This window comes from Psittacula echo, assembly GCF_963264785.1.
Source record: "Psittacula echo genome assembly, chromosome: 2".
NCBI lineage: Eukaryota > Metazoa > Chordata > Aves > Psittaciformes > Psittacidae > Psittacula > Psittacula echo.
The window spans coordinates 111275181-111301787 of record NC_137737.1 but is presented as its reverse complement, the minus strand read 5'-3'; the positions used below and the strand labels follow the sequence as shown (position 1 = coordinate 111301787).

Below are 26607 nucleotides of genomic sequence, written 5' to 3'. Positions count from 1 at the left end.
CTACAAGACCCCACACGCCCTGCCCCAGGCCGCACACCTCCGCTTTGCTCAAGCTTTCTTCCCCTGCGTAGTCAGGCCCATCCCGGCTCGGTTCGGTTCGGCTCGGCACCCGCTGCAGAGGCCGTCCCGCCAGCCGCCTGCCCCTCCGCTCCGCGCCTGGCTCCGGCCCCGGCCCCAGGCCTCCTCCCGACGAGGCCTGCGGGGGGGCGGCGCTGCAGCGCGGAAGAGTCCGCGGCAGGGGGATCCAAACAGCAGCGCCTCCTGCGCCTCCTTCCTCCCTCCTTCCGTGTCGCGGTGGGCTCGGCTGCGGCAGCCGGGCTGCGCTGCCCTGCTCGGCCCCGCCGAGCGATGGACTGGCAGGTGCTGACCAGGGAGCTGTCCCTCTACCTGGAGAGCCAGGTCCGAGTGGGGCTCTTCGGCTCCGGCGTAGGCTTGTCCTTGGTGCTGGGCTTCGGCGTGGCCTACGCCTGCTACTACCTCAGCAGCATAGCCAAGGTGAGCGGGAGGGCGGCGGCGGGGCGGGCTCCGCAGGTGTCCCGCAAAGGGGGAACCGTCCCGCGAAGGTCACCGCGACCCACCCGCTCAGGGTAGAAATGGCCGGGCGGGGGCAGGGCGCTTGTCCTCGCACTCGCAGCCGTTCCCGCGGAGGTGCCGCGCCGGGTCCCGGCTGGCCGAAACCCCGCTCGCCCGCTGCGCGGGCCGGTGTCCGCTGCCGGACCGGGCCCGCGGAGCCCACACCGCTGAGGCGTTTCTTCCGCGGCCGGCCGGCTTGAGGGAGCGCTCGCCTGGTCGTGCCTCGCCGGAGAGGGGAAGGGGGGTCCTGCCGCGGGCGTCCCCGAAGTGCATCTGTACCAGAGGGAGAGCTTGGCTGAGGGCGACGGTTTGGAAAGGAAGGTCAGGAGCCCCCCATCCACAACGAACCCCTGATCTCTTTGGTTTACTAACAGGGCAGGTGATAAAATACTTCGTTGTCTTTATGTCCGCCTTCAGTACCACTGTGACCACTATCGCAGTGTTTTGGGGGCTATGACACTGCTGAACATCTCCTCCTCAGCAGTGGTTTCACAGAGGAATTAGGCATTAGCGAATTACTTGGGTACAGTGAACCCGACCTGATCTAAAGCGGCCCTGTGGTGAGAATGCCTCGTTGAATGCTTAATCGGCTGAAAATACACATAACAGAAGGTTTATGATTATTGAAGGCATGTGTGTTGCCACGGTCCTTCACAGAGCCACTGAGAACATAGCCTTCCTCTTCATCAGATGAGTACTTAATTTTGGTCAGAGGAGGAAGATGAAGGGAGGATGTGCCACTGCCGCTGTGTACATGTAACCATTTTCTCCAAAGCATGTGTTACCGTCCTATTAATGCTTGCATGTTGGAGAGTCAGCATAAAAGAAAAGTTCAAGGAATGCAGTTGCTCAAACATGAGGGTTTTGGCATACAGGGATTTACGTGTTGTGGTCTACGAATGGAAGCTGCAAGAAAAATCTCAGTATGCAGGGTGTTATTAGAGTAACCAAGGCAGTTCTGTACTGTAGTTTGAGATGGGTGGAGAGTACTACCAGCTTAAAATAGGTCCTGCAGGTGCACAAAGTACACAGATTAAGCACCAGTTCTGTGCGGTGCGGGAAAATGGATTCAGTAAACTTTTTTTTTTTTTGGGTGGTTTTTTTTTTTTTGCCTACTGTGAGTATGGTTTTGATTTCTCGGTGAAAGACACAATGCTGATAAAAGTAGAGCTAAAATAGCATATTATTAGAAATAGGTAAAGAATCCATTATGTTTAATGGGTTTCACTTTTCAGTTGGGCATTTTGGGATTCTGTTTGGTTTTCATTTCTCTGTCTCTTTAGCATGAAAGGAGAGGCTTTAAATAAGTTTTTCTTTATTCATTTATTTGTTAGGGGTTTTTACACAAATGCCCATGCCTGACTGTAGTCTCTCTTCCTAGAAACCCCAGCTGGTGGCCACCAACGACAGCTTCTGCCGCTTTCTCGAGGAATATTGCCCTGTTGTAACAGAAACTTACTATCCCACAATTTGGTGCTGGGAAGGTCGGATGCAAACACTCCTGCGTCCCTTTATCACCTCTAGACCCCAAGTACAGTACAGGAAGTAAGTGCCTTTATTCTGGAAAGTGGTTGATTTGGTAGCCAGCAGTTACCTTGCTCTGTGTCCCATCTACCATCATTGCTCAAGTTCATGCATGGATTTTTGCTTTATGCCTGCTTTTACAACTCCATTATAGACTTGGAACCATGTCTAACCTGGATTCAGTATATAGTAGGTTTAAAAGGTCAAGGTCCCCAAGTGGCCCTATTTTAGCTTCAGACGAGCATTGAAATATTGGTGACAATATAGGAACTGATGTGGTTGTATGTTCACAGAATCACACAATGGTTGAGGTTGGAAGGGACCTTTGGAGGTCACCTTGTCCAACCTCCCTGCTCAAGCAGGGCCACCTAGAGCTAGTTGTCCCAGACCATGTCCAGATGGCTTTCGAATATCCCTAGAAATGGCAATTCCACATCATCCCTGGGCAACCTGTGCCAGTGCTGTGTTACCCTCACAGTGAAAAAGTGTTTCTTGATGTTCAGAAGGAGCCTTCTGTGTTTCAGGTTGTGCTTATTGTACACGAAGTTCCTGTCAACCCACTTCTCCAGCCTTTTGAGGTCTTTCTAGATGGCAGCACAGTCTTGATGGCAGCACAGGTGTATCAAATAATATGGTGTTTGAATGCCATCGCTTTGCAAAGATCATGCAATCACTGTATCTTGTCCCTTGAACCAACATGTTATACCTTAACCATAGCATGGCCACTTCAGCCTTGTTTTGAATATATAAAATTTCTGGGATTTTCAGAGCAACTTTTAGCTGTGGGTTTCATGTTGTATACTTTGATGCCTAAATTCTAAGAGGGAAGAAACTTACATTTAGTGTTTGTCCTCAGCTGATCTCTCTCACACATAAATGAGACTTAGTCTGGCAAATGAGGCATTTGGCACAAGACCTAAGGAGAAGTACTTTTATGCACCGGAACCTGGATGCAGCACAAGTTGTTTCAGCTCTGTTTGCATGGTAGAATAGATTTAGCATTTAAGAGCTTCCCTTAGTTTTAGTAACTAGGAAACATTTCAATGGTATGGCTGTGTCCACTTTTTCTAGCCCTTCTTGTGTACTCTCTGTTTCAAGGTTTGTGAGGGAAGAAACATAGTTCCATGGGGCAATTCTTATTTTGCACCACTGGAGATTGTGTTGGCAGTACACACCAGCATTGCATCTATTTCCCATTACTGAAAAAGGGCAAAGCTGAGCTAATGAGTCCAACAAGGCTGAGGAGCTTTAAAATCTGGAGTAGGTGCTTTCAAGACTTTCAAATGAAAAATCAAATGCGAGGTAGGCTTACATTTTGGTAGTTCCTACACAAACTCTCTCATACAATGTCTTCAGTGCCAGGAAAAGAGAATATGCTGTATGTTTCTTAAAAAAGAATGAAACCTTCTTGTCATTGTTTAATGCATGCCTAGTGTCTTGTGATATTATAATGTTTGTTACATTCTTAAGATATATGCTTTAAGAGTGCATTCTAGCAAAGCTTATGAAGATACAGGGTGAAAGATACAGTAGTGTGTGTGTCTGTGTTCCAAGTTTTAAACGTAACAAGGTGCCATCCTTTGGATAAAGAGAAAAAAATGTGATAAATATTTAACACATTGTCCTGTGTGCTATGAAAGGAAATCTGCAGTATGCAAACTTACATAGAATAGAAGGCAGTGCCAAAAATCACATTAGTTACAAGCTTCCAGTGCATCAGCAGCAATTCATGAGAGGCCAGGTCTTCATTACTGTAAATGGGAATTGTGCCACGAATTGATAGTACTAACTCATGTCAGCTGTAGCTGTGGCTCTTTCTGAATGGTAAACATGTAAACAAACATAGTTAGGTGGCCCTTTGAGTATTAAACCATAACTAAAATGCAGAATTCATGCCTGGTAATTTGTGCACTGTAAGCAGTATGCATGTATTTTTCAGTCTAATCAGTGTTGTCTTGAAATGTGCCTTTCAGTGAGCTCATTAAAACAGCAGATGGAGGACAGATTTCATTGGATTGGTTTGATAATAATGACAGCTTATATTATCCGGATGCCAGCACAAGACCCACTGTCCTGTTATTGCCTGGCCTGACAGGAACGAGCAAGGAATCCTACATTCTTCACATGATCCATCAAAGCAAAATGCTGGGATATAGGTACTGTTGTATTTCATTGACAGTGTTTTGCTTCTTCTAATAAGATGAAATATAAGTATGTATATGTGTAAGATGCTTTTCGTAAGGCAAAAGAGGTCTAAAGGCATTAGTTTATGTAAGAAAGTATTATTAGTAATAATAATAATACTATTAGCATTATGTAACAGCAGTACATTTGGAAGGGCTGTTACAGTATCTACAGATGTGCCTCAGAGACTGCAGGGAGAGCAGGTTAAGTCTACACAGGCCTTTGCTGCTGCTTTTTGAATTATAATATCAGTATTTATGTTACCTGTACACTTGCTAGAGAAGGGGTTTGTATTCATCTCCAAGAAGACTTGTGTAGATGAGTTGCTGGCAGCAGGCCTTGGAGGAGGTTGGCTCCTGAATGCCAAAATTGCTTAAATCGCAGCCTGAAATTCATGACTGCAAAAGGGAGAGCTAGCCTACACTTACTGATGGTGGTGAAGGGAGAGGTTCCTTACCTCTTAGTTATCACTGCTTAATTTAGTTTTGTTATTAAGGCTTCTGGTCAGAGCTGGGTAAAATAGGTGGATTAGTTGATGAGTAGATTCCTTTATGTAATCATATTGCTGCTGCTGTGCTTTAAAGTAAGTTGTCATTGTTCCAGGATATGTATTTGGAATATTACATTTTGTCTTTGCAGGCTGGCTTCTGGTACTGACTATAATAAGTTCTTCAAATATGTATATATGAGCTTTTATCTGCATGTCTGGCTACCTCTTTTCTGTTTGGAGGTTGGGATAGCTGCTTTACTAAATTATGAAAGTAAAGTAGCAGTTCAAAGTACTTTTAAAACCACTTTAAAACTTACCAGTAAAAAATATCAGAGGAGAAAAGCCCTCAAATCAACAACGTCTTCCTATTAATTTTTTAAGTATTCCTGAAAGAAATATCTGCATTTGATCACCTAAGAAAAGAAGAGCGTTAGGTCAGATTTCAACAGAATGCTATAATCTTGTTTTTAAACAGCAACATTTGAGAAAAATACCAAAATAAGTAATTTTTCCTGCCTTTAACCCATCTAAAAGTATATATATGTGTTATTCAATAAAATTTTTACAGTTGGCAGTGGTGGAAGAGTAATAGAAATGTAAGATCTATTAAGAGAACATAGATCCTTAAATCACAGTAATGCTGCTAGAAAATTCGGAGACTCCCACTAGCATAAAGAGAACAGAAACTTCTGCTGTACCAGCTGAAAAAAAATTCCCATCCCCAATACACTTCAGATGAAACTGTCATTATAATTTTGTTTGGACACATTTTGTACTATTTAATGCAGTTATATAACTTTGGAGGACGTCTACACATGGATCTCTGACATTCTCTTTCAGAGCACTGCTTCAGGGTCAGCCCTGCACTGGCAGAGCTTATGGCTCATATTTGGCCAGCTCAGAGTGCAGGCAGAACAAGATGCAGCTATCACCTTCAGGTGTTTTAATGTGTTTTCAGGGGTTTTGGTGTGTTTATCTTTTTTAAGTGGGATGAACAATGTGTATAATTGAATTTACTGTCTCAATTTTTAGATGCGTGGTTTTTAACAATCGGGGAATTGCTGGTGAGGAGCTATTGGTAAGGATGACTCTAAGATAAACATCTCTCACAAGCATTATATATGGAATCATTGGTGTCTATTTGTACAATTGGTTTTAAATGAAACTCATGTTGAAAATGCAGAGAAGAGAATCTAGTCTGATACATCAATCATGTGCCAATATTAATCTTTTACTCTAAAACTCAAAGAGGTCAACTGGTCAACACACAATTTTTGTGAATGTGTCATTTTAAGAAATAATTTAAATTATTAATATATGTGACATTAACATGAACAATCCTCACATTTTTCTTTCGAAAAATACTACAGTATCTAAAATGGACACATCCAAGAAATTCTATTCAATCAATGTAATTTTCTCCCATTATTTTAACATACGGATCCAAACATGAGAAATTGTAATTACTTTCCCAATTGCCAATATGGGTTTAAAATAGATTTTGATATGGTTAAAAAGTTGTGCCATTAAAATTGATCCATATTATGTGTTACTGAATTAATGAACCAGATTTATAATAGATAGCCATATCCTGAAAGTTAAATATGTTCCTGTATTTTTTCCTCAGCAGTTTTGCCAAATTTGGCTACATTTTTTGTCTTCAGGATAGGCATAACATGTTTGCTTGGAAATTTAACTAGCAAAATGACAAAGTCTCAAAGCTAAGTATTTTCTGCAGCTAGGGACAAGGCGTGATGAATTATTGCGGAATAAGCTTTGTTGCTTCAGATGCATTTTGCTGACAGCTCTGCAGCTGGAGTAAATGTGCATAATACTCGGTATTGTTTTGTATTTTTTTAATACCCTGGTCTCAACTTTAAAAAAGCTCAGAATATTTTCCCATAATCAGATAAAGCATTTCAATGCATATATTGCCATGTTAAGAGGAGTTTTCGGCATACTTTTGGAGATGGATCTACAATGCAGTTTTGTGACACACAGAGTCCTTATTGATGAATTTCTGAACTGCTGAGAGAAAAGATCTCTTGTTTGGGTTCATTGTGTGTATTTTACTGTAATCGGATTTACATCTTTAAGCTTTATAAGATCTTACTGCGAAGCAAACCAGCTGAAACTACCATATTTTCTGCAAAGGCGGGGGGGGGTGGAATTCTACAATTCAACATAAGATCCCTAGTTAAAGATTTTGAATCATAATTGAGCACCGCAGTAGGAGTTACTCATGCCAGTAGTTCTCTTTCTAGGCTCTTTAAAAATAGGTTCAAATTTGTACCAAATTATAGCGATTTAAAGAATCAGTTTTGAAATGCTGTTCTCATTGGTTATTGAAAGTGACTGAAATATTCTTATGGAATACTCAAATATCAGATTGACTACAGCCAATGTGAGCTAAGATGGTGGTGTAAAATATCCTCATACAGAGAGTAGACAGATAGATATTAAAGTGCCAGGAATTAACTGAAGTTAAAATGCAGGATATCTCTCTAGTTTTAGAAACTTAATAAAATACACTTTCATTTGGAATACATTAGACCCTAGTTGTCAAAAATAATTTCTTTTTCCTTGTAAACTTGACAATTTAATTAAAATAAACCACATTCACACTGGTTTTAATTAAGTGGGTGTAAAACAGTGAAGTGTAATTCATGTGGATGAGACCTGGAAATGCAACATAAATAGAAATTAAACCCATCTTCAGTTTTAATTATCCAGATTTAGCATTTCTTTCTTTTTTTTTTTTTTAATCTTTGACTTCAACATTTCAACATTCTTAAGTATATTTTAAGTAATTAGTTTCATCTAATAAGATTTGTTAAAATTGCCCCAAAATACCCAGGCTTTTTAGCTGAAAGCAGTTTAAAAAAAACCCCTCCTTATAAGACATTGTTGCTTCTGGCAACAAATAAATTCAATTAACTCATAATTAAATATTTTTCTGCTTAGTTTAATGTTCATACTGAATTTCAGCAGGCCAGCTGCTTCCTATAGTTAAGTGAAAGTCACTAACATAGAATCATAGAATCATAGAATAGTTAGGGTTGGAAAGGACCTTAAGATCATCTAGTTCCAACCTCCCTGCCATGGGCAGGGACACCTCACACTAAACCATGCCACCCAAGGCTTTGTCCAACCTGGCCTTAAGCACCGCCAGGGATGGAGCATTCACAACTTCCTTGGGCAACCCATTCCAGTGCCTCACCACCCTCACAGTAAAGAATTTCTTTTAGTAAAAACTCTGTAGTTAAAAGCTCTCTTTTGCTGTAGATGAAATCTAGAAAATTAGGAAAAAACCCCTCACTTTACTGTGATTCTTATGGTTCCTAAAAGAATTTATCTCCCTTATACTGCTCCAGATAGTCCCACAGATTGTGGCCTGTAGCGGGTGTCTATGGAGGTGGGGCTCAAAAGCTGTGCTTATCCTGAAAAAGCAGGGAAGGGGTTACCCAAAACTCAGTGATGCAGTGGAAATCGTTCCAAATCTCGATTCAGGATTTGAAGAGACTGACAGTAGATAGAGATGGGATAAGATACGTGTTTCATTGCTTTAGTTAATAGAATGTTTTAGTAAATCAGGTAAACAGCACTGGTGAATTTATTTATCTATTTGCTTGTATTGTGTGTAGAATCTAAATTTTGGTTGCTTTTCAAATGCTGGCAGTGCTTGAAATCTAGCATTTTCTCTTGCATTTAAATGTGGGTGAAGATGGGAAATTGTTGTTATAACTTCCTCTTCTGTATATTGCAGCCTTTATGATATGTTTCCATTTCCCCAGGGCATCTTAAAAATACTGGTGCCTATCTAGCTCTGCCATAGTTCTGCCTAGTTTAGCTCATTGCTCTGTGTGCAGATTTTGTCTAATGACCTGGAGGCTGCAGATACTGAAGATATTTGTCGCTTGTTTTATTTTGTAATGACGGCAAGTACAACTCCCCTCCACTTCCTTGTGAAGTGCTTTGGGTTTATATTTGCCATTTAGCAGAGCTTCACTATAAATGCTGAATTTATCCTGTTTTAAAAATGATCCACTGCTCAGATTGCTTTGTCCTTAAAGGATAATACAAAAGCTTATGATGGCATTTTTTCTCTCTTACTTCTTACAGACACCAAGGACCTACTGTGCCTCTAACACAGAGGATTTGGAGGCTGTTATTCATCATGTACACAGCTTGCACCCCTCAGCTCCATTCATAGCAGCAGGTGTTTCAATGGGAGGGTAAGGTATTATGTCACAGTAGTCTCAGCTTACCTATGATTGCAAAATAAGTCTGTTGTAGCCTAATTGTAAATTACTACTCTGCAATACTTGCATCACTCACTGAACTGCAACTAGCTCAGGTCTCTCTCCAGCAGTTCATGTTCAGAAGACCTGTAGAAACTTCATATCTTTAAGGCTTTCAGCTCACTGTCAGCGAAGGTTGAATTTGACCAAAAGTTGAAGGGGGGTGGCAGGAAACTCTGACAGACAGATTGACTTCCAAACAGGTGGGCAATACAATCTTTGGGAACTATGGAGGCTGTCTCTCAAACAGAGGGATTAAAAAAAAAAGGAACTAGAGCTATCATACCATGTTTCTTAGCAACCTCTAGGAGTGACAAGATTTATCCTCGCTCTGTTTGGGTTCTGCAGTGTGTGGGTAAGTTAGGCTGGGAGAGGTATGGGTATCTGCTCAGTCTGGCTCTGAAGCAAGAAGTGGTATTGTTGTTGAAACCAGTATGGGTTGATAACAGCATGTGGTATTAAGACTTACTGTGTCTTGGCTTCTCTCCAGAAAGCACTCCTAGAACAGACAATGATAGCACAGTTTCTTAGAGAAATCACTGCTAGAAGCTAGGAGAAATGTTAAGACAGCCTCTTTGATGAAAATCATAGGAGAGGAGAGCTTCCCTTAGAAATACTGCAGGCACAGTGGTAATTTCCTGAGACTTCCCCCTTCTTTCTGATAAATTTGATGGAGGGTGGGCAGGTACAACCTTATATATTGGCATTAATCTGCTAACAACTTGTAGGAGCGTTGGGGTAAATACAGATTTGTTCAAACAATACAGTTAGTGATTATCAAATAAATAACTTGGAAGCTTTTTAAATCAAGCCAATGTTTTTCCATTTGTGGTGTTGGGATTTTGCCAGTGTCTTCAGGATGAAGACATATGAATCTCTCCACTATGTCAGCATCTGGGAAGCCCAAAACTGGGCACAGTACGCGAGATACAGTCTCCTAAGTGCCAAATACAAGCAATAATAATTCTTTTAGACCTGCTTGTTTTGCTTTCACTAACAAAGCACAGCATGTCACCAGTTGTCCTCATTGCTGTAAGGGTGTTTTGCTGAGTCACATTCCATTTGCCCACGCCTTTCTTAGCTGCTTTCTACCCAGTCATCAGTCTGTCCTAGATGCAGGACTTTTGCCTTTGTTGAACTTCATGAGGTTTCTGCCAGGCCATTTCTCCAGCCTGCTGAAGTCCCTCAGCATGGCAGCCCTGTCTTCCCATTCACCAGTCACTCCCCACAATGTGACATGTAAGCTTGTTAAGGGTGCATTCCATCTCATCATGTAGTTAATGAAGGTGTTACACAGTACTGGCCTCTTTATTGAGTCCTGAGGAACACTGCTAGTATCTGGTCCAGCCACTCCAGTTAGACTTCAAGTTCTTGACCACAGCTCTTTGAGCCTAGTAGTCTGGTCAGTTTTCTGTGCTCGCTGCAGGTCACCTATTCAAACCGTGTCCCTCCAGTCTGGCTACATGGAGGCCATGGCAGACTGTCAAAAGCTGAACTAAAGTGAAAGCAACATCCACTCCTTTCCCCTAATCAATGAAGGCAGTCAGCTCATTATAGAAGGCAATCAGGTTGATCAGACATGCTTTGTCCTCAATAACTCCATGCTGGCTGTGACCAGCCACCTTCTTCACCTTTACATACTTGGAAATGGCTTCCAGAGGATATTCCCAAAGGACTAATACAGGCTCACCAGCCTGTATTTCTTCCTCCTTGCTTTCTTGTAGATGGCATCAGAAATAGGCTGTAGTTGCTTTCTAAAGTCATAGAAACATAGAAACAACCTTTCTAAAGTCATAGCAGTCTTACAATGACATTGGCTGCCACCTCTGGAGCTTTGGTGCACCTCACCGTGTCCCATTGACATGTCTATGCCCAGTTTGCATAACTGGGTCCTAACCTGATCTTCCTCTGCCATGAGTAATATTTCATTCTCCCACACTGCCACTAGGCACAGGGACCATTAGGCCTGAGAACAGATCTCTTCAGTGAACACAGGTAGCCTCTACTTTTTGCAAATCTTTTGTCACTGGGTTCCCTGCTCTGTTGAATAGTGGTCCCAGGAGGGCATAAAGTCTGGTCAGCCTAACTTCAGTTGTTTGAGAAGGTCCTCTGGAAGCCATTTGCAAGCATATGAAGCGTAAGAAGGTGACTGGATTCATCAAGGACAAAGCATGCCCAAGTGATCCAATTGCCTTCTATGACGAGATGACAGGCTTCACTGATGAGGGGAAAGGAGTGGATGTTGTTTGCTCTGAGCCTTTTTTTTTTTCCTTTTGTACCAAGGTATTTACAGAAGCCTTTCTCGTTGCAGGAGCCTTTTTCTTGTTGTCCTGCATATCCCTTGCTAGTTTCAAGTCCAGCTGGACTATAGTTTTCCTAACTGCATCCCTGCATTACTGGACAGTGACTGTTTCTCCCAGGCAGCCCACCCTCCTTCCACCTTCCTTACTTGAAGTCAGTTAAGAGATTTTTATTCCTCCATGTGTTCTTTTGCCACTCTTGCTCAACATCCTGTACGTCAGGATGTGCCACACTTGTGCTTTATGTTCAGTTATCCTTAAGGTCAAACAGTTCTTGCAGACCCCTTTGCCCATCAGGCCATCTCACATGGGATCCTGCCAACCAGATCACTGACCAAATTAAAGCCAGCTCTCTCCAGTGTTGTAATTCTGCTGCTTACCTTCCTCACTTACTCTTGATCTTTAAAATCCACCATTGAATAATCTTAGCAGCCAAGACTGTTCTGCACCTTCCCATACCTGACAAGTTCTTCCTTACGTGTGAGTAGCAGATCCATAGAACATTTTCCCCATTTGGGTCACTGATTGTGTATCAAAACACTGTCCTCAATACTCTCCAGAAATCTGGTCTGCTTGTGCCCTGCTTTGGCAATTGATGTCAGGATGGTTACAGTGTCCTGTGCCCAGTGATTATGAGGTCTCTCTTAGATGTCCAAAGACGTGGATTCTCTAATTCCTCCTCTTGATCAGGAGATCTATAGCAAATGCCCACCATAATATCCCCTTTCTTAGCCTCTTGTCTGATTTTGATCAATTAGCTCTGAATTGGCTTATAGCCTGCACCAGGGAAAAGTTCTGTGCATTTAAATGGCTTCTTTGCAAAGGTGCAAGCCCTCCTTGTCTTCAAGGCCTTCATGAAGAGTCTGCATGCATCATAGCACACTCTTGTCTGCTTGTGAGTCCTCCATGTCTCCATGGATCTAATAAACTTGTTATGTCACTATGCACAGACTTCTGATTCCTCATAGTTTTCCCATTCCGGGTGTTCATGCATGTGCTGTGAGTTGAGATCATCTGCAGTCATGCTGCTCTCTCAGGGAAGTGTGACAGCCTCCTCTGTCATGTTGTCCCTTCATCAAGTCCTGCCAGGCCTTCACTTTTCTGCAGGCTTTGTTCTCCATCCCTTGACAAACCTAGTTTTAAACCCTTCTTCACAAGGTTAGCAAGCCTGTTGACTCTTATCTCACTTGACTGCTATCTCTCCCCAGCTTAGACTGTTTTGCATGCAAAACATGAAATAACATGATTCACTGGAAAAAACTTGTTTCACTGGAAATTGTGAAAGCCAAAGAAGCATCTGCAGTAGAGACTTGTTTCAATTATGAGATACAGATTTAAAGCACAGTAGGTGCTTCATGGGTAGCTTCATGTATGGTGCAGTGTTATTCTGGAACTAAGAGGGCTGGGGTGCAATAGGTGAAGAACTAGGTTTTCAGGGCTGAAGATGCATTAGAAGCTAGCTGTTCTGTGACTGGTACAAAAGACCAGTTCAGCCCTTAGTGTCGTTTCTGTCCTTGACTTAACCTACTTATCCTATCCTAAATAGGGGTGAAGTCTGTTAGTGTGGCACAGGGGATTTGTGTTGTGTTCCTGGCTTTTAACTCGCCACCACCACTGAGTGGTTTTAGGCAAAATGTTCCACCTTCCTCCTCCAGTCTGTTTTTAAAGTCCTGAATCGCAAACGGAAAGTGTATGCTTAATTGTACAGAAAACTGGAAGAGCCTAATCATCCACATAGGGATTGTTTCCACACTTCAAAATTAATTGGAGCACTTGTATGTTTAAAATTAAGCAGGAGCAGAGATCTCACCAGAAATCTCACAGCATATTGTGACCGTCATCCACTTGTAATGAACTCTCCCTTTTCAGATCTTAATAGCCAGTTAATCCATATAGGACACAGTTGCCCAGCTAAGAAGAAGAATAAACATTCACTTCACAAATGTGTAAATGTAAATGAAAGCCTACTTGTTCTATTGATCTTCAGTATGTATTTTTTTTGGAAAGAGACTTGATTTTCTAACAAAGATTCCTAAATCTTCTTTCTACTGCATACATTCTGTGAGTCCTGTTAGAGAACTTGCTGCTTTACTACTGCAGCTATTTTTTATTGGTTTATGGTTCTTACAGTATATAGGCTGCTGACTCACAGGGCCCTCCTCTTCTGTGGGTGAGAGGGAACATAGCTACTAAATTCCGGTATGTGCCACAAGTGACTTTTCTCATTGGGTTTAACTGTGTGAGCTGATGGCGGAGCCCACTCCCAAGTGCTGGTTGCCGTTCTTTTCTTGCTGGCTCCTGCCAAATGGCAAGTCTTTTCTAATACCAAAAACTGGTTTCCCTTTTGCACTGTTGTCCTATGATCTGGTAGGTGGTACACAGGGCAAAAGTCTCTGTGATAGTAACCTGGTTCATGGTGCTTTGCTGAAGGTTGCTAAAGATCTCCTGAAGCATGGTAAATGATGCCAAGGTACACAGTGCTGGTGACTCAGGAAGCTGTGTTAAGTTGTGAAACTCGTAATGTTTTGAGTTAAAGGCTTGGTATTAAGATGCTGATTGTAAACTTTGGGGCCTCAGGCAGTAAAGCAAGACTTACAGCTTTTCTGTTAGTATTTTTCTTTTACTCTCTTCTTGCTATTTTAATTTTTCAGCAATTGAAGGGCTAGGTATTGGTGAACTCTCCTCTTTTTTCCACTCAACTATGCGTCAGCAGTAGAAACTGTAATTTGCAATTGGTCAGAAAGGCAAGATGTAAGCCATCTATTTGGCTTATGATTTTGTTTGGCTACTTTTATTCATTATCCCACGCTTCATTCTTTACATACTTTGTGCTCAAGAACAGCTGTGTTCTCTCATGTGTGTGAGGTGGGTTAAAGGCTTTACCTTCAACTCGAAAGACAGCTTCATAGTGAGGCAGGCATGCCAGGGGCAGCTTGCATTTGTCAGGCACACTAATCAGATTTATTAGATCAGGAAGACTGAGAGCTTGTAAAATGGCAAAGCTTACTAATAACTCAGGAGTACCTGTTGCATGAGTAAGATACATTTATTTGACCTCTTCCTCCCTTTTAGTGATATAAATAAGGCTAGTACATCTCTATTTCTAAAGGCACTCCTACTCACGTCCTACGCAGTGCATTCTGCTCCTCTCTGACAGTAGAGGGAGAAAGCAAACTTCATGAGTCATATGTTGATGACACTGACTACCTTTTTCAAGTATTAGGCACAACTGTAGGGCTGATAACATGAAACTGTTGAAAGACAGACAAAAAGATGGCTAATTGTTTTATCTGCTTTAAATTGAAGCCAACAATTTGATAGTATATATGTTTCTGTTTTTCATTTCTGTTTGTAGCATGCTTCTTTTAAATTACCTGGGCAAAACTGGCAGAGACACTCCTTTAATGGCAGCTGCAATTTTCTCTGCGGGTTGGAATGTATTTGAATCTGTAGAATCTCTGGAGAAGCCACTAAACTGGCTTCTTTTCAACTATTACTTGACTACTTGTCTACAATCCTCTATCAGCAGGTGAGTTGCATTGTGAACTGTTTAGCAAGATGGAAGGATGTTAGCGTGAGATCTACAGCAGGTATAATAATAGTGGCAAAATGAATGCTGTAACAGCACTTTCCGTAGCTGTGCTATGTGCATTCTTCTGTAAGTTTGGAAATCTAAAGGATCTTTGCAGGAAAGACTAAATTTCTCTGTTCCTCAAGGAACTTGGCACGAGACCAGCGGACTCCTGTATTTATGGATGAAGTGAATGGATTTTTAGACTATTTTAGACATGCACATACTGACTTTGAGTACATATGTATCTACACTAATTCTTTTAAGTCAGCATTGATTGCAAAAGCATGGAAAGGATTAGTTCATCCTTTGCTTTATAAAATTAGGATGTATTTTGTATTTCTAAATATTTAGTTCTCTTATCTTTGGCATCTTTCTCATGGCTTATGGAGATTTTTTACTATGTTGCTGGATGTGCCTGCATATGAATGAACAATTCTTCTGCTCTTGGATTCCAGAAAGATTTTAATATGATAAAAAATTAAAACCCAAGCGTGTTATCATTAGGGAATTGTTTTTATGAATATATCTGTAAAGCAGAGGAGTTTTACGTCTGTTTCTATAACAAAAAACAAGCTCTTCGAATTTTTTTTTTTAGGCATCGACAAATGTTGGAGAAATTATTTGATATGGATCTCGTGATGAAGGTATGTGAAAATGTTACTTCTGCTTTGGCTGGATGCTGTTTTCCAAATGCTGACATAGTTCCCTATTTGAATTCTGTACTTCAGGCTAGAACTGTTAGAGAATTTGATAAGCAGTTCACTTCAGTCATGTTTGGCTACCGTACAATTGACGATTACTATGAAGATGCTAGCCCTTGTCGCAAGCTGAAGTCAGTAGGAATTCCAGTGTTATGTCTAAACTCTGTGGATGATGTTTTCTCACCAGGTCATGGTAAGTTTAGGCTTTTTAAAATATGTATTTCTGTGTATGCGATCATTAAGACAAACTACATAGGTCTGAGAATGAGCCTGTGTGTAGAGGTGCGTTTAAATGTTATTTGTACATGGAACTGAAAACCTCCAGAGATGGATCAGTCTTGCAATTTAATTACAGCGTAAGATACATGTAAAAGACACAGACATGTATAAACCAGCTGATAATGGAGAGACCTGATTACTACAGAATGCAGAAACACATGGGATGGCAATTATTAGCCATTAGTAGGCTCTTTACAGTCAAAAGAAATAAATATGCATTTAGGGTGTGAGTTATCTCAATGTACGAATGATACCAGACATACTGCCCCCTCTCAGAAGCACCCACTTCTATTCACCAAGTACAGAGAGACCCTATGATGAGGAACTGTGCTTCAGATGTCTTGACTGCAGACATTCAGAGCTCAATTAAAGTGAAAAGTATTTTTTTAGTTGCCATTCTTCAGTCCAGTCCCTAAAAGGAATGTCTAGGAGTTGCTGATGTTTCATGTGACTTGAAATCCTCAGCTGCTGATCTCAGTGCCACTTCCAGTGCCTGAAAATTAAATGTAAGAAAATATGTAAGTTAGCATGTAGAAAAAAATCTAGGGTAAGGGAAGCAATATAGACAAGGTGAGCTCCTAGAAGGATGCACACTGAAATTAGTAAGAATCTAACTAGAAGATGAAACAGGAGTATTAACTAGCGAAAGCTCTGTTTTCTCCCTGTTTTCTGCCAAACACATCATTATGAACATCTTGCTTTTCCTCTGAAGATCAAAACTCTGTTCCTTAAAAAGATACGCTTTTTCCTACGGTCTGTGTATTAGTTATGGTATTTGAGTAGAGAGGAAGAATAAAAGCTAATGTAGAGGAAAACCACTGTAGTGAACAGCTGGTTGAGGGGACAGCCTTCAGCAGTGTACACCTGACACATTTAAAGATGAAGTTTATACACTTGATTTATTTCAGGGGAGTTTTCTTCTGCCATCACAAGTCAAGTGAGATTCTTGCAGGAGTGGTGAAACCAGAATGAGCAGGCAAACAGATTAGAACAACAAACAGAAAAATGAAGGGATTGGAAGAGACTCTGTATGTGTGTGTACTGTTTATCTGGGCAGAGATGTACAACACATACAGAAACATGCACAGACATTATGGTTTGAAGACCTGTTAGAGACAAATGTGACATGGAAAAGAAAGGGCCTGCTGCAGTTTAGTGCAGTAGGAGTCTGATTTCTTCTCCTCTTGAATAAAAACTATCCATGTTATGCATAAACAATATGAAGAGGCAACAGCTACCTAATATGAGGGGGAAAATGGTGACTCTGGATTAGCCAAAATACCTATCCTTTACATTGGCTAAAATAAAGGCTTAAAATAAAATAAGATCTGGGCAAACATAGCAACATTCTTCCAGAATACTGCACCTACCCTTAACAATTTGCTGTTCAGGGACTTTCTGAGAGAGAATTAGTCTCTTTGTATTTACTAGGCTCTGTGGCTGTTTGGTTATTTCCTTGTAACTGGCCAGTTGCTGTTTCTGTTATGAGCATGTAATGTGCTGGAAATGAGAATGGATGGAGTTGTGATCCTAAAATCTGTGTCCAAATATAAAATCTGGCTATGCATCATGATAAAGAGATTATTTCTACCCAGTAAGAAAGTATTCTCCCACACTAGAGATTCTCAAGATGAACTTTTATGGGTGCTATGACCCTGGGGATAGCTTTGCCTGTAGTACTGCAAAGTGCGCCATCTGCTGTGTCATGCTTCTGCCATTAAGTATCTTAGAGAGAGAACAATGGCTTCACCTCTGTGTTTAGCTCTAGCTCACTTAGTAGTTTCTGTTCTAAGGTGCACTCGTAACTGTGGCAGGAGTAAGCTAGCTAGTTAACAAAAGCAACAACAGCAGTGAACCAGACAGTGTGCCTCTGACCCTGGAGGATTTGTTAACCTTTTCCAGCATATGATCACAGGGACTGGGACCTGTATCAGCTCAACTAAAGCTAATGCAGATACTCAATCCCCTTATCTCTTCATTTTAGAATGAAACCTACAGCTCTCAAGAGCCAGTCATTGATTCAGACCCCATTAAATCCAATCTGAACACAAGAGAACACTAATTTTTTTAACTGTGAGAGTTAAAACATGGGCAAAGAGAGGTTGTGAGGTCTCTGTCTCCATAGATGGATCAAAACCTGATTGGGTGGAGTCCTGGGCAACCTGCTATAGGTAACCCTCCTGCAGGAGGGGGATTGGACTAGATGATCTCAAGAGGTCTCTTACAGCCTCAACAATTCTATGATTGTGTAAATCAGCTAGCCACAAGTACTCCCCTAGAGACAGCTGTAGCAGATCTCCCTTGAAGCTAGTTTCTAAAAGAAACACAGCTCTTGGTCAGAGGTGGATTATACGGATGATCTCTTGTATAAGATCAAGTATCAAACCTGTCAGAATGTGTTAGAAGTTTTGCAGTATAGGGGGATTTGAGGTAGAGCCCCAGCACTTCTGAAACAAGAAGTGTTGGAGTCTGTTGTAATAACTGTCCATGCTCCGTTAAACTCTGACTCTAACCAGCCCTTCTCCAGGAAAGTGTTTGGATGAATAGACATTCATTTATTCCTTGTTCACAGAGTGAATGCTGTTGGCTCTAAACCGTTGTCCTTGTGGTGACAAGTTTACCTTAGAAAGGGCAACCAGGACAATATTGATTTACGGTTAATAGCATGACTCTTACATGTATCTATCCTTGGCTCCTCTTTTGTTTGTGCTGTGCACCCTCAATGTAAAGCGTTGCACTGGCAGGAGTCACAGGACACCCTGGTTGGCAGCTTAGAAAGGATGGCTGGTGCCATCAGTTACTGGAGTTTATTCATCTTGACACTTTTTCAGGCTGTTTTATGTTAGCACATATAAGGGGCTGGTGTTAGTCTGGGAAGTGACTTCGTTCTGGTAACTGGCTTGTTTTTTCTGACTTGAAAGTGTGTGGACACATGTAAGCTTGTGGCAACCAGGGGCAGTTTTCACTCACAACTGTGTAATGGATTCAAAGCCACATTATTTCTTCTCCAGGCTGCAGCCTTTATTGACTTTGGGGACTGGTTAATTCGTGTCTCATCTGTCCCAGTAATACCTACCAGCTTTTAAGCTACCTTCCACCTCTGCTGTAGATAGCTGTGAAACAGGCCTAGAAAACTCATTAGGGAGAAAACTCCTAGGATTCCTTTGTGTTTAAACATACTTTATCAAGCCAGCCATATCTGTCTTCCTGTAACAGAGTTTGGGGCATACAACCCCAAGTCTGTTTTGACACTATACAATATGGACCTATAGAGAGACCTCCCTTAAAAAGAGCAGGTGCTGTCTCTGTTGCCTTTTGCTACCTGATCATTTCTCCTCATGTGACTTTCTGGTACACTTTGTACTTCCCAGCAATTACTGTTTAATATATTGTGAAAATGTGCCCTTTGATCTCAATCCAGTATTAGGAAGAAACAATTCAGCTGCAGTCCTTCCTTAACTTTGCTGTTTAAAGTTCATAGAGCTTGGCAGCAGATGCATCTGTAGTAGGTTAATTCTGGGATGCAGTCCCCGTACTACATAATACTAACTAATGAAAACAAATGCTTTATTCATCGCATGGCACTTCTCTTGCTTAACTAATTTAAATGAGCCATTGCTTCAGGAAAGATGTAATATAACCTTTTACTTTGTGTGGAAAAAAAAATCAAGAAGATGAAATTAAATGACAGCATTCATTATCAGCCTCACATTTAACTTTTCATCTGAAGTGGCATTTTTCTCCTCAAAGACTTTAAGACTTTAGGCATCCAACTTAAATTGTGCTATACTAATGCTTAGCTAATTGCCGCTGGTGAGCGTTGTGCCTAGGCTAAAATCCTGCCCTAGAAGCCAGGTAACATGTTGGCTCCCTCCTGATCCACTGTGCCAAGTAAGTGCATGTCTGAAGCTCAGCTTTATAGTTTTTATTGAACTCTTTAAACCTTTTCTGTCCCTCTGAATCCAAACTTAGAGTAATTGCTCTTAGGTGTTATTTTGCATCCTATTTGTAAACAGCACAGTTAAGTTGGCTGGGGAAGCCAAATGGCCAAGGAATGGCCAGGCTGAAAACAATTAGGATGAGTTTAAGGAACAGGGAGAAATCAATCAAACAATGGAACAGGTCTGAAACCAGTAACTTATTTAAGCTGATGCTGCCTTACATGTATGTTTTTCTGTTCCTTTTTTAAAAAATGCTTTTTGCAAAGAATGTACAACAAATTGGTTTTTGAACAAGGTGGCTGCCCCATCCCTGGCAGTGTTCAAGGCCAGGTTGGATGGGGCTTTGAGCAACCTGCTGTAGCGGAAGGTGTCCCTGCCCATGGCAGCAGGGATGGAACTAGGTGGTCTTTAAACCATTCTATGATTCTATAATTCCATGACATAATTTTGCACATACTTATTTACATTGTGGTTCTGTGATCACAAATAACAAGGCGGTGCCTGCTGGATCAAACTGCAGTACACATTTTGGTCAGTAGACACATGTACATGATTACACGTGATAAAAATGAGCAGTAGTATCTTTTGGCATGCTATCCTATATCCTAGGGTGCATTACATCCAGCGCTCCATTCATCTACCCTTTACACTGCAGAATTTGCTCTCTTGCATTGTAGGTTTATTTGTGGATGGTTAGCAGCCCGTAGAACAGCCTTGGGAAAAGTACTACTAGTACTTGCACGACTACCAAGAAGCATTTGCATTTTAGCACTGGAGAGCAGCACAACACACTCAGTTCTCTCCTGAGAAGCTGCAGAGCAAGAAACACTGCTGGGGATGAATCATACAACTGTATCAAGGCAGATTGTACAAGGGCAGGCTCTCCTGTTCACCACAGGGGAGGTGAGAGCAGAGAGGTGACAGCAGGTCAAACTTGGCACCTATGAAAAATCCTCACTGCGGATGGAAGCAGATGACTGTATATTCAGCACAGTGCTGCAGCTTGTGTGATGAGAGCAATGATCTAAGGCAGAATTCTGCTGTAAACACGTGTTAATTACAACAGGGGGAACTTCAGGACGGGGAAGATGATGTTCATACAGACTTGTGTGTGGCTTACACCTTACCTGGCACAGAAATAACCAGCATCCCAGTGCCGGTAGGCTTCTAGGAGAGAGCTGCTGTAGCTGTTTAGAGGCAGGCAGCACATTGTGCCCACTGCAGTATTGCCCATCAGTTTGGGAATGAATAATTTACCACCAGCAAACTGATTTGGGAGGTATCCTTATGCTGGGAACCTCTGAAAGCAGAGGTCACAGTGATTGCCTCTAAGGGCTTCCCTAGCTGGGTTTCAACAGCAGAGGAGACATTTATGGTCATCTCCCTTCCATACCCCCAGCAAAGCACTTTCTTACCAGTAAAGAATACTTCTCTCTATGCTTTGACACTAGTCTGACAAAAGTGAATGACCATCACGTTTTTACAAAATGTCAGCTAGAGAAAAGGTGTGTTTGGGCCAGTATGCAGCTGATCCAGAATCCATTAGGATTGATGGAGTTGTCATGTTATCTCTGAGTCTTGGAGAACAAGTCTGTCTCTCCTCCCCATTCCCTTGCATGTAGGCCTATTCATCAGTTCCCTCAGTGACCAGTGAGACTGATGTGATTCATTGCCTGAAGTAGGAATGGGGGACTCAGGCTTGAGTCTGATCCCCACTTCCCTATCAGGGTTCTGTTTAACATGGCTCACATGCTACTAGAGGGAAGAGGAGCAGATGGCTTGGTAGAGATAAGTAGGCAAATTCCCATGCAGCCTGCAGAAGCTGACATGAATTGTAGTCACTGTCTTTGTACATGGCAGTGTACATCTACAGCATCCAAGGGAGCCAGAGCAGAGATTGCTGGGCAGATTAACTCAGGCAAAACTCCAGACAAGCGTTTGCTGAGTTTGGAGTCTGAAAATGTGCATCTGTTGGATTGCAAGAAGTAACACATTGGTTTTTGCATCTCTCGTTTTCACCCTGTTCTGTTCCCCAGTCCAGGCTGACAGGCTGTAAGCGTTTATTTAATTGACTTTTCTTTTTAGTGTAGCCTCAGTATTGCTTTAAAAGGCCTGGATAATGCATATAGCATTTTCAGTTTTCCAGCTAACAAAGGAAAAGTCAAGGGCTTCTTGTAGAGACAGTAAGAAGCACAGTTTCTTCAACCTAGTAAAGAATCAGGATCACTTACTAAATGCTGAAACCTATAAACTACTTACACGCATGCAACTGTGAAAGGAGAGAAATTGTGGAAATTAGTATCACCAAGTAGCAAAGAAGTACACACCCTCTGCCTGACAATCCTCCTTGCTTTCAGGAGCTCAGTCTGTGCTCTGTTCAGGGCACAGCCAAGTACTTTATGTTATTGGGCAGGAAACCTTGTAACACATTATCAAAAGACACTTAACCTGCTGCGGATGCATTGGGTTAGCATCCGTGCTGAGGCCCTGGAGCAGAAAGGAACGCATTGTTCCAGGCATTGTAATGACTTCTGAGGTGCAGACTGCTCCCCTGACCCTGATCTATTTTAAGTTGCACATCTGTTCACCACAGTCATTGCATTCAAGATCTCCTGTGACTTAACTCTGGCTGGGGGTCCTTTTTCAGTAAGGAATGGGTGCTGTGCTCTCTAGTGGCTCAAAACGAAGGCAAATATGCATCTGAAGCACACAGCAACAGCTCTGCCAGTCCAAATCAAAGTAAGGAACTCGCCTATAAGGAAAGTAGTGATGTACAGGGATGATGGATATTTGAAATAGCAAATGTATAAAGGGGTAAAGAAGAGTAGAATCCTAGAAATAGGAGTGGGGGGGGATGTGCCTGAGGGAAGTTCAGTCAGAAAGGGATGTGGACAACTGACACCTCCTACCTCCCCCAAAAAAAGAATCTGATTAAAAATTGCTCTTCAAAATAAACTTTAAAATAACTGAGGCAGCAGTAGCAATCCTGGGAATAACTCACTGCTTCGTGTTGTAGTGCCAAGGCATTTTTACTTCAGCAGGGTATTACCTAAAATCAGATTTATTTTCTTGGGGAATCATAATCTTTTTTGCACAACCCAGTGAAATTCCCGCTACTCCCTTCTGTCTGCACAAAGCATCTTCTGCTGTTGGTTTTTCTCTCAATCCTGAATAATCAAAAAATCTGTATGACTTTTAATTTTTCCCTTCCATGTAGTTACTATTTGAAAACTAGAACTTTGAAAGGGACTCTTTACTGAAACATACAGAGATTTCTGCTTGTTCAGGTGTATATTTTGAATACTTAGAACTCCAGAGGAATTTGCTTAAATAATTTTTACATCAAGAGTGCAAACGCCACAGCCTGATAAAGCTGCACTGTTGTGCCAGCCAGTTAATGGGATAATAGGGTCATCCCATCACACTGAAATGCCATTTGTATTTCAAACATGATAAAGAAATAAAATAAGAAAATACATGACATAATATTTTATTATGTATGTCATATTAAATATTATACATAATTATGAATTCTTGTAATTAAATATTATGGCATTCTAATAGTATATTCACCTTTTATTATTCTGACATATAAAAGTCGTATCCTTTCCCTGTCATCAGTCTCCCCTTGCTGACCTTTATTTTCTGTCACAAAGGGAATTGCCCAGGAGATGGCATTGAATCAGCTGAAAACTAACCCAGCAAGAGAAAAATCCTTGTAGGTTCTGGTCTAATAATCCAAACCCTAATTTAAATAATTTTCTAGCTGTCACTATTCAGTAGAGAACCAGTAACCTTTCTGTGCAGCATTCTGTGCAGTCGTTTGCCCTTTCTCTGTTTCTGCTTACCTTGCATATTAGACTATGAACTACTGAGGGCAAGAACTACCTTCCCACTGTGTTTGCATAGTGTGGCCTAAACGTGCAGGTATAAAAGTCTGGTGAATCAGATAGAATGATGATAACCCAGGATATCCTTAATATCAGCTGATAGGATATCTTACAGACAAAAATCTTAATGATATTAAAGGGTTTGTGTTTGCAGTCTCCTACAAAAAGAATGGGATTCACAATTAGGTTTCCAGTTTCTCAGTTTTTCCAAAGCTGAATGTTGAAAACCAGGTTGAAGGCTACAGTCTTCATTGTCCTTTCACTTACACTATTTATACCAAATCACGAATGTGCATTAACATGAGTGCTGTCCTATCAGTGAGACTGAAAGAAAGTTGAAGCTGGAACTGCTACAGCAGCCAGAAAAATCATACAGAGAAGGTGAGTTAATGGCAAAGGCTTTTAATGCAGACATGGTTCTATGTCCTGAGGTACATTTAAGCATATGTTAATGTGCATATTTAGTCATATATATTACAAGAAACATTTAATAGAAATTATTCAGTGGCTGGCACTTCTTAGAAGGATAAGGACTTAAAACTTTCTTTCTCCCCTCTTTCAGCTATACCAGTAGAAACTGCCAAACAAAATACAAACGTTGCTTTGGTTCTGACTTCATGTGGAGGCCATATCGGTTTTCTGGAAGGAATATGGCCAAGGAAGTGCACTTACATGGACAGAGTCTTCAAGCAGTTTGTGCAAGCTATGTTTGAGCATGGAAATAAAATCTTTAGCATGTAGATTTGGACCACTATTCTAGCTCAGTGGCACATTCTGACAAGGGCAGTTAAGCTTAATGCACAAATTTTAACTCCTGTAAGCCAGCAAATGGATAAAGTCCATTACTACATGCAAAACTATTTTTGCCTAAGATTTTGTAGCAAGAGACTAAATATTATGTTGTCACTTTTATATTTATTTTTAATATGCCTTACTAAGAATGATCTTAAATGAAACAGCATTCCACATGCATCAAGTTGCACTTAACCAAAACTATCAAGTAGGCAGATTATAATTCCTATGGATTTTAATTTAAACCAGTACATATTTAGGAGACTTAATTTAGATGGCTTTTAGTATTGGAATGGCAACACTCAAAATAGCATATATTATCCTGTCACGCATAGTACAAGTTGGCCTGTTCCTTAGGGCACTAATGGTGAAAATCTTAAAATAGGAAAACAAAAGGAGGGAAAACAAAGCAGCACTGATTCTTCAAATAAGTCAAAATTTCAGCATGTTATTCCATAGGATTAGACTGATAACCTGCTTTTGCTCTTCTGCCACGAAAGTATTCAGATTTAGGGCTAGCTGTTGTTTTTTAAACTGTGTCAATGTCATACTTGTCTTACATGATTATTTTTAAACAGCTAATTTATAGTGTTTACATATAACCAAAAGATTCCTTTCAAACAGTACTGTAATAACTTCTGTAATTAAAATACATCTTCTTGCATTTCTAAGTTCAGGTAAAGCTTGTGTTGTCATACATATAATACATACCTCATAACTGGTAAGCTGTGATTCCATCTGTTATGTTTATATTACCTTGCAATGACATTTTTCAGTTTTAAAGAAGAAACATTAGAAAAATCAAGAAATTCTGAGATAATCCATTTAAAAAAAAAAAAGAAAGAAAAAAGAGAGCAATCCAAATCCTTTGTCTCTGCTGTTGTTTCATGAAACCTCTAAAAAGAATGTAACAGACTGCTCAAAGAAAGCTGGAGGTGGGATGGGGGTCAGAGCCCTGTCTCTCTGGTTTGTTCATTTGATAATTTGTCAGCACTTCACCAATAGGCTGTCAAATCATTGAAGCCTCTGCAAAGTGATTTCTGCCCTAGGGGTTTATGAGTTTGAGGCTGATCGGGGTGTCACTGAGCTCCTCAGCCTTGAAACAGAGTGAGAGCCAGCGTGGACCTTGGAGCAGAAGGGACAGTTGGACAGAATGTATTCTGAAGTGGATGGGAAGTCCAAATTTAGGGCATACTGAAATCACAAAAAAGGCTTTTAAGCAGCTTCTGTGGAGCTCCCACTTCATGCCGATCACTGATCTGGGCCCAGCCACACAAGATAAGTCAGTAAAGATGCCTTTGCATTTTTATTTTTATCTTTTGAATGGGGTCAGTATGAGAAGAAAACGCGGATATAAAAAGCCAGTCGGGTCTTTTGTCTCAAGCAGTACGTGAACAGCCCTTTTTTGCCAGGCATGTCTCCTAGTAACAGCCAGGGAAGAACAAAAATACTTTTTGTCTTTAGAAAAAGAAATTGGGACATGCTACATGAAAGCTGGATTTGTAAGGTGGGAGGTTACTTTAAAAAATTAGAAAGTGCTTTCAAGTTTTGACTTTTCAGACAGGCACCGGCCCTTGCCCAAGTAACAAAGTCTAACTTCTTTTTTTCTCTAATAAGGAAAACGAGACAAGAGACTTGTAAAAGCAAAATGGTGTTTTGTGCATGTTATTGCAGTACATGAAATCAGCGTATTAGTAGGGTGCCTTATTTATTCCTACATCCATTTCCAGGTTTTATGTTCGTACAGAAACAATGAGCAATAAACAATGTGTTGAGCATTATATTTGTCAAATGTTTGAGTACAGTACTATTCAAAATTCAGCATCATGTATTAATAAAAATAAAACCACTTATGCACATCTTGCTGTTCAAATAAAATTAACATCATTAATGGCAGAAGTTCTCTTTGCACTCTCTTATTTCATTTAGGTCTAACCCCACCCACAAATCCCCGTAAGACATTTCTCTTTAAAGCAACATCTAGCAAACGTCTGTGAAGTTGGGGTGTTTTTTTGCACAAATGTAGAGTGTTTTTTATTACACTCCATTAGGGAAAAC

The 26607-nt window shown here is 41.0% G+C and overlaps 1 protein-coding gene across 1 annotated transcript; it reads left to right on the top strand.

Annotated features, from left to right (window-relative positions):
- Window positions 1-348: 348 nt before the first annotated feature.
- ABHD3 (abhydrolase domain containing 3, phospholipase) lies at window positions 349-24498 on the top strand (the record flags this gene model as incomplete). Its single annotated transcript, XM_080611212.1, has 9 exons — window positions 349-495; window positions 1955-2118; window positions 4071-4253; window positions 5804-5849; window positions 8894-9006; window positions 14728-14901; window positions 15542-15590; window positions 15675-15840; window positions 24320-24498. The coding sequence occupies 9 exons, from the start codon at window positions 349-351 to the stop codon at window positions 24496-24498; spliced, it is 1221 nt and encodes a 406-aa protein (XP_080467338.1).
- Window positions 24499-26607: the final 2109 nt, after the last annotated feature.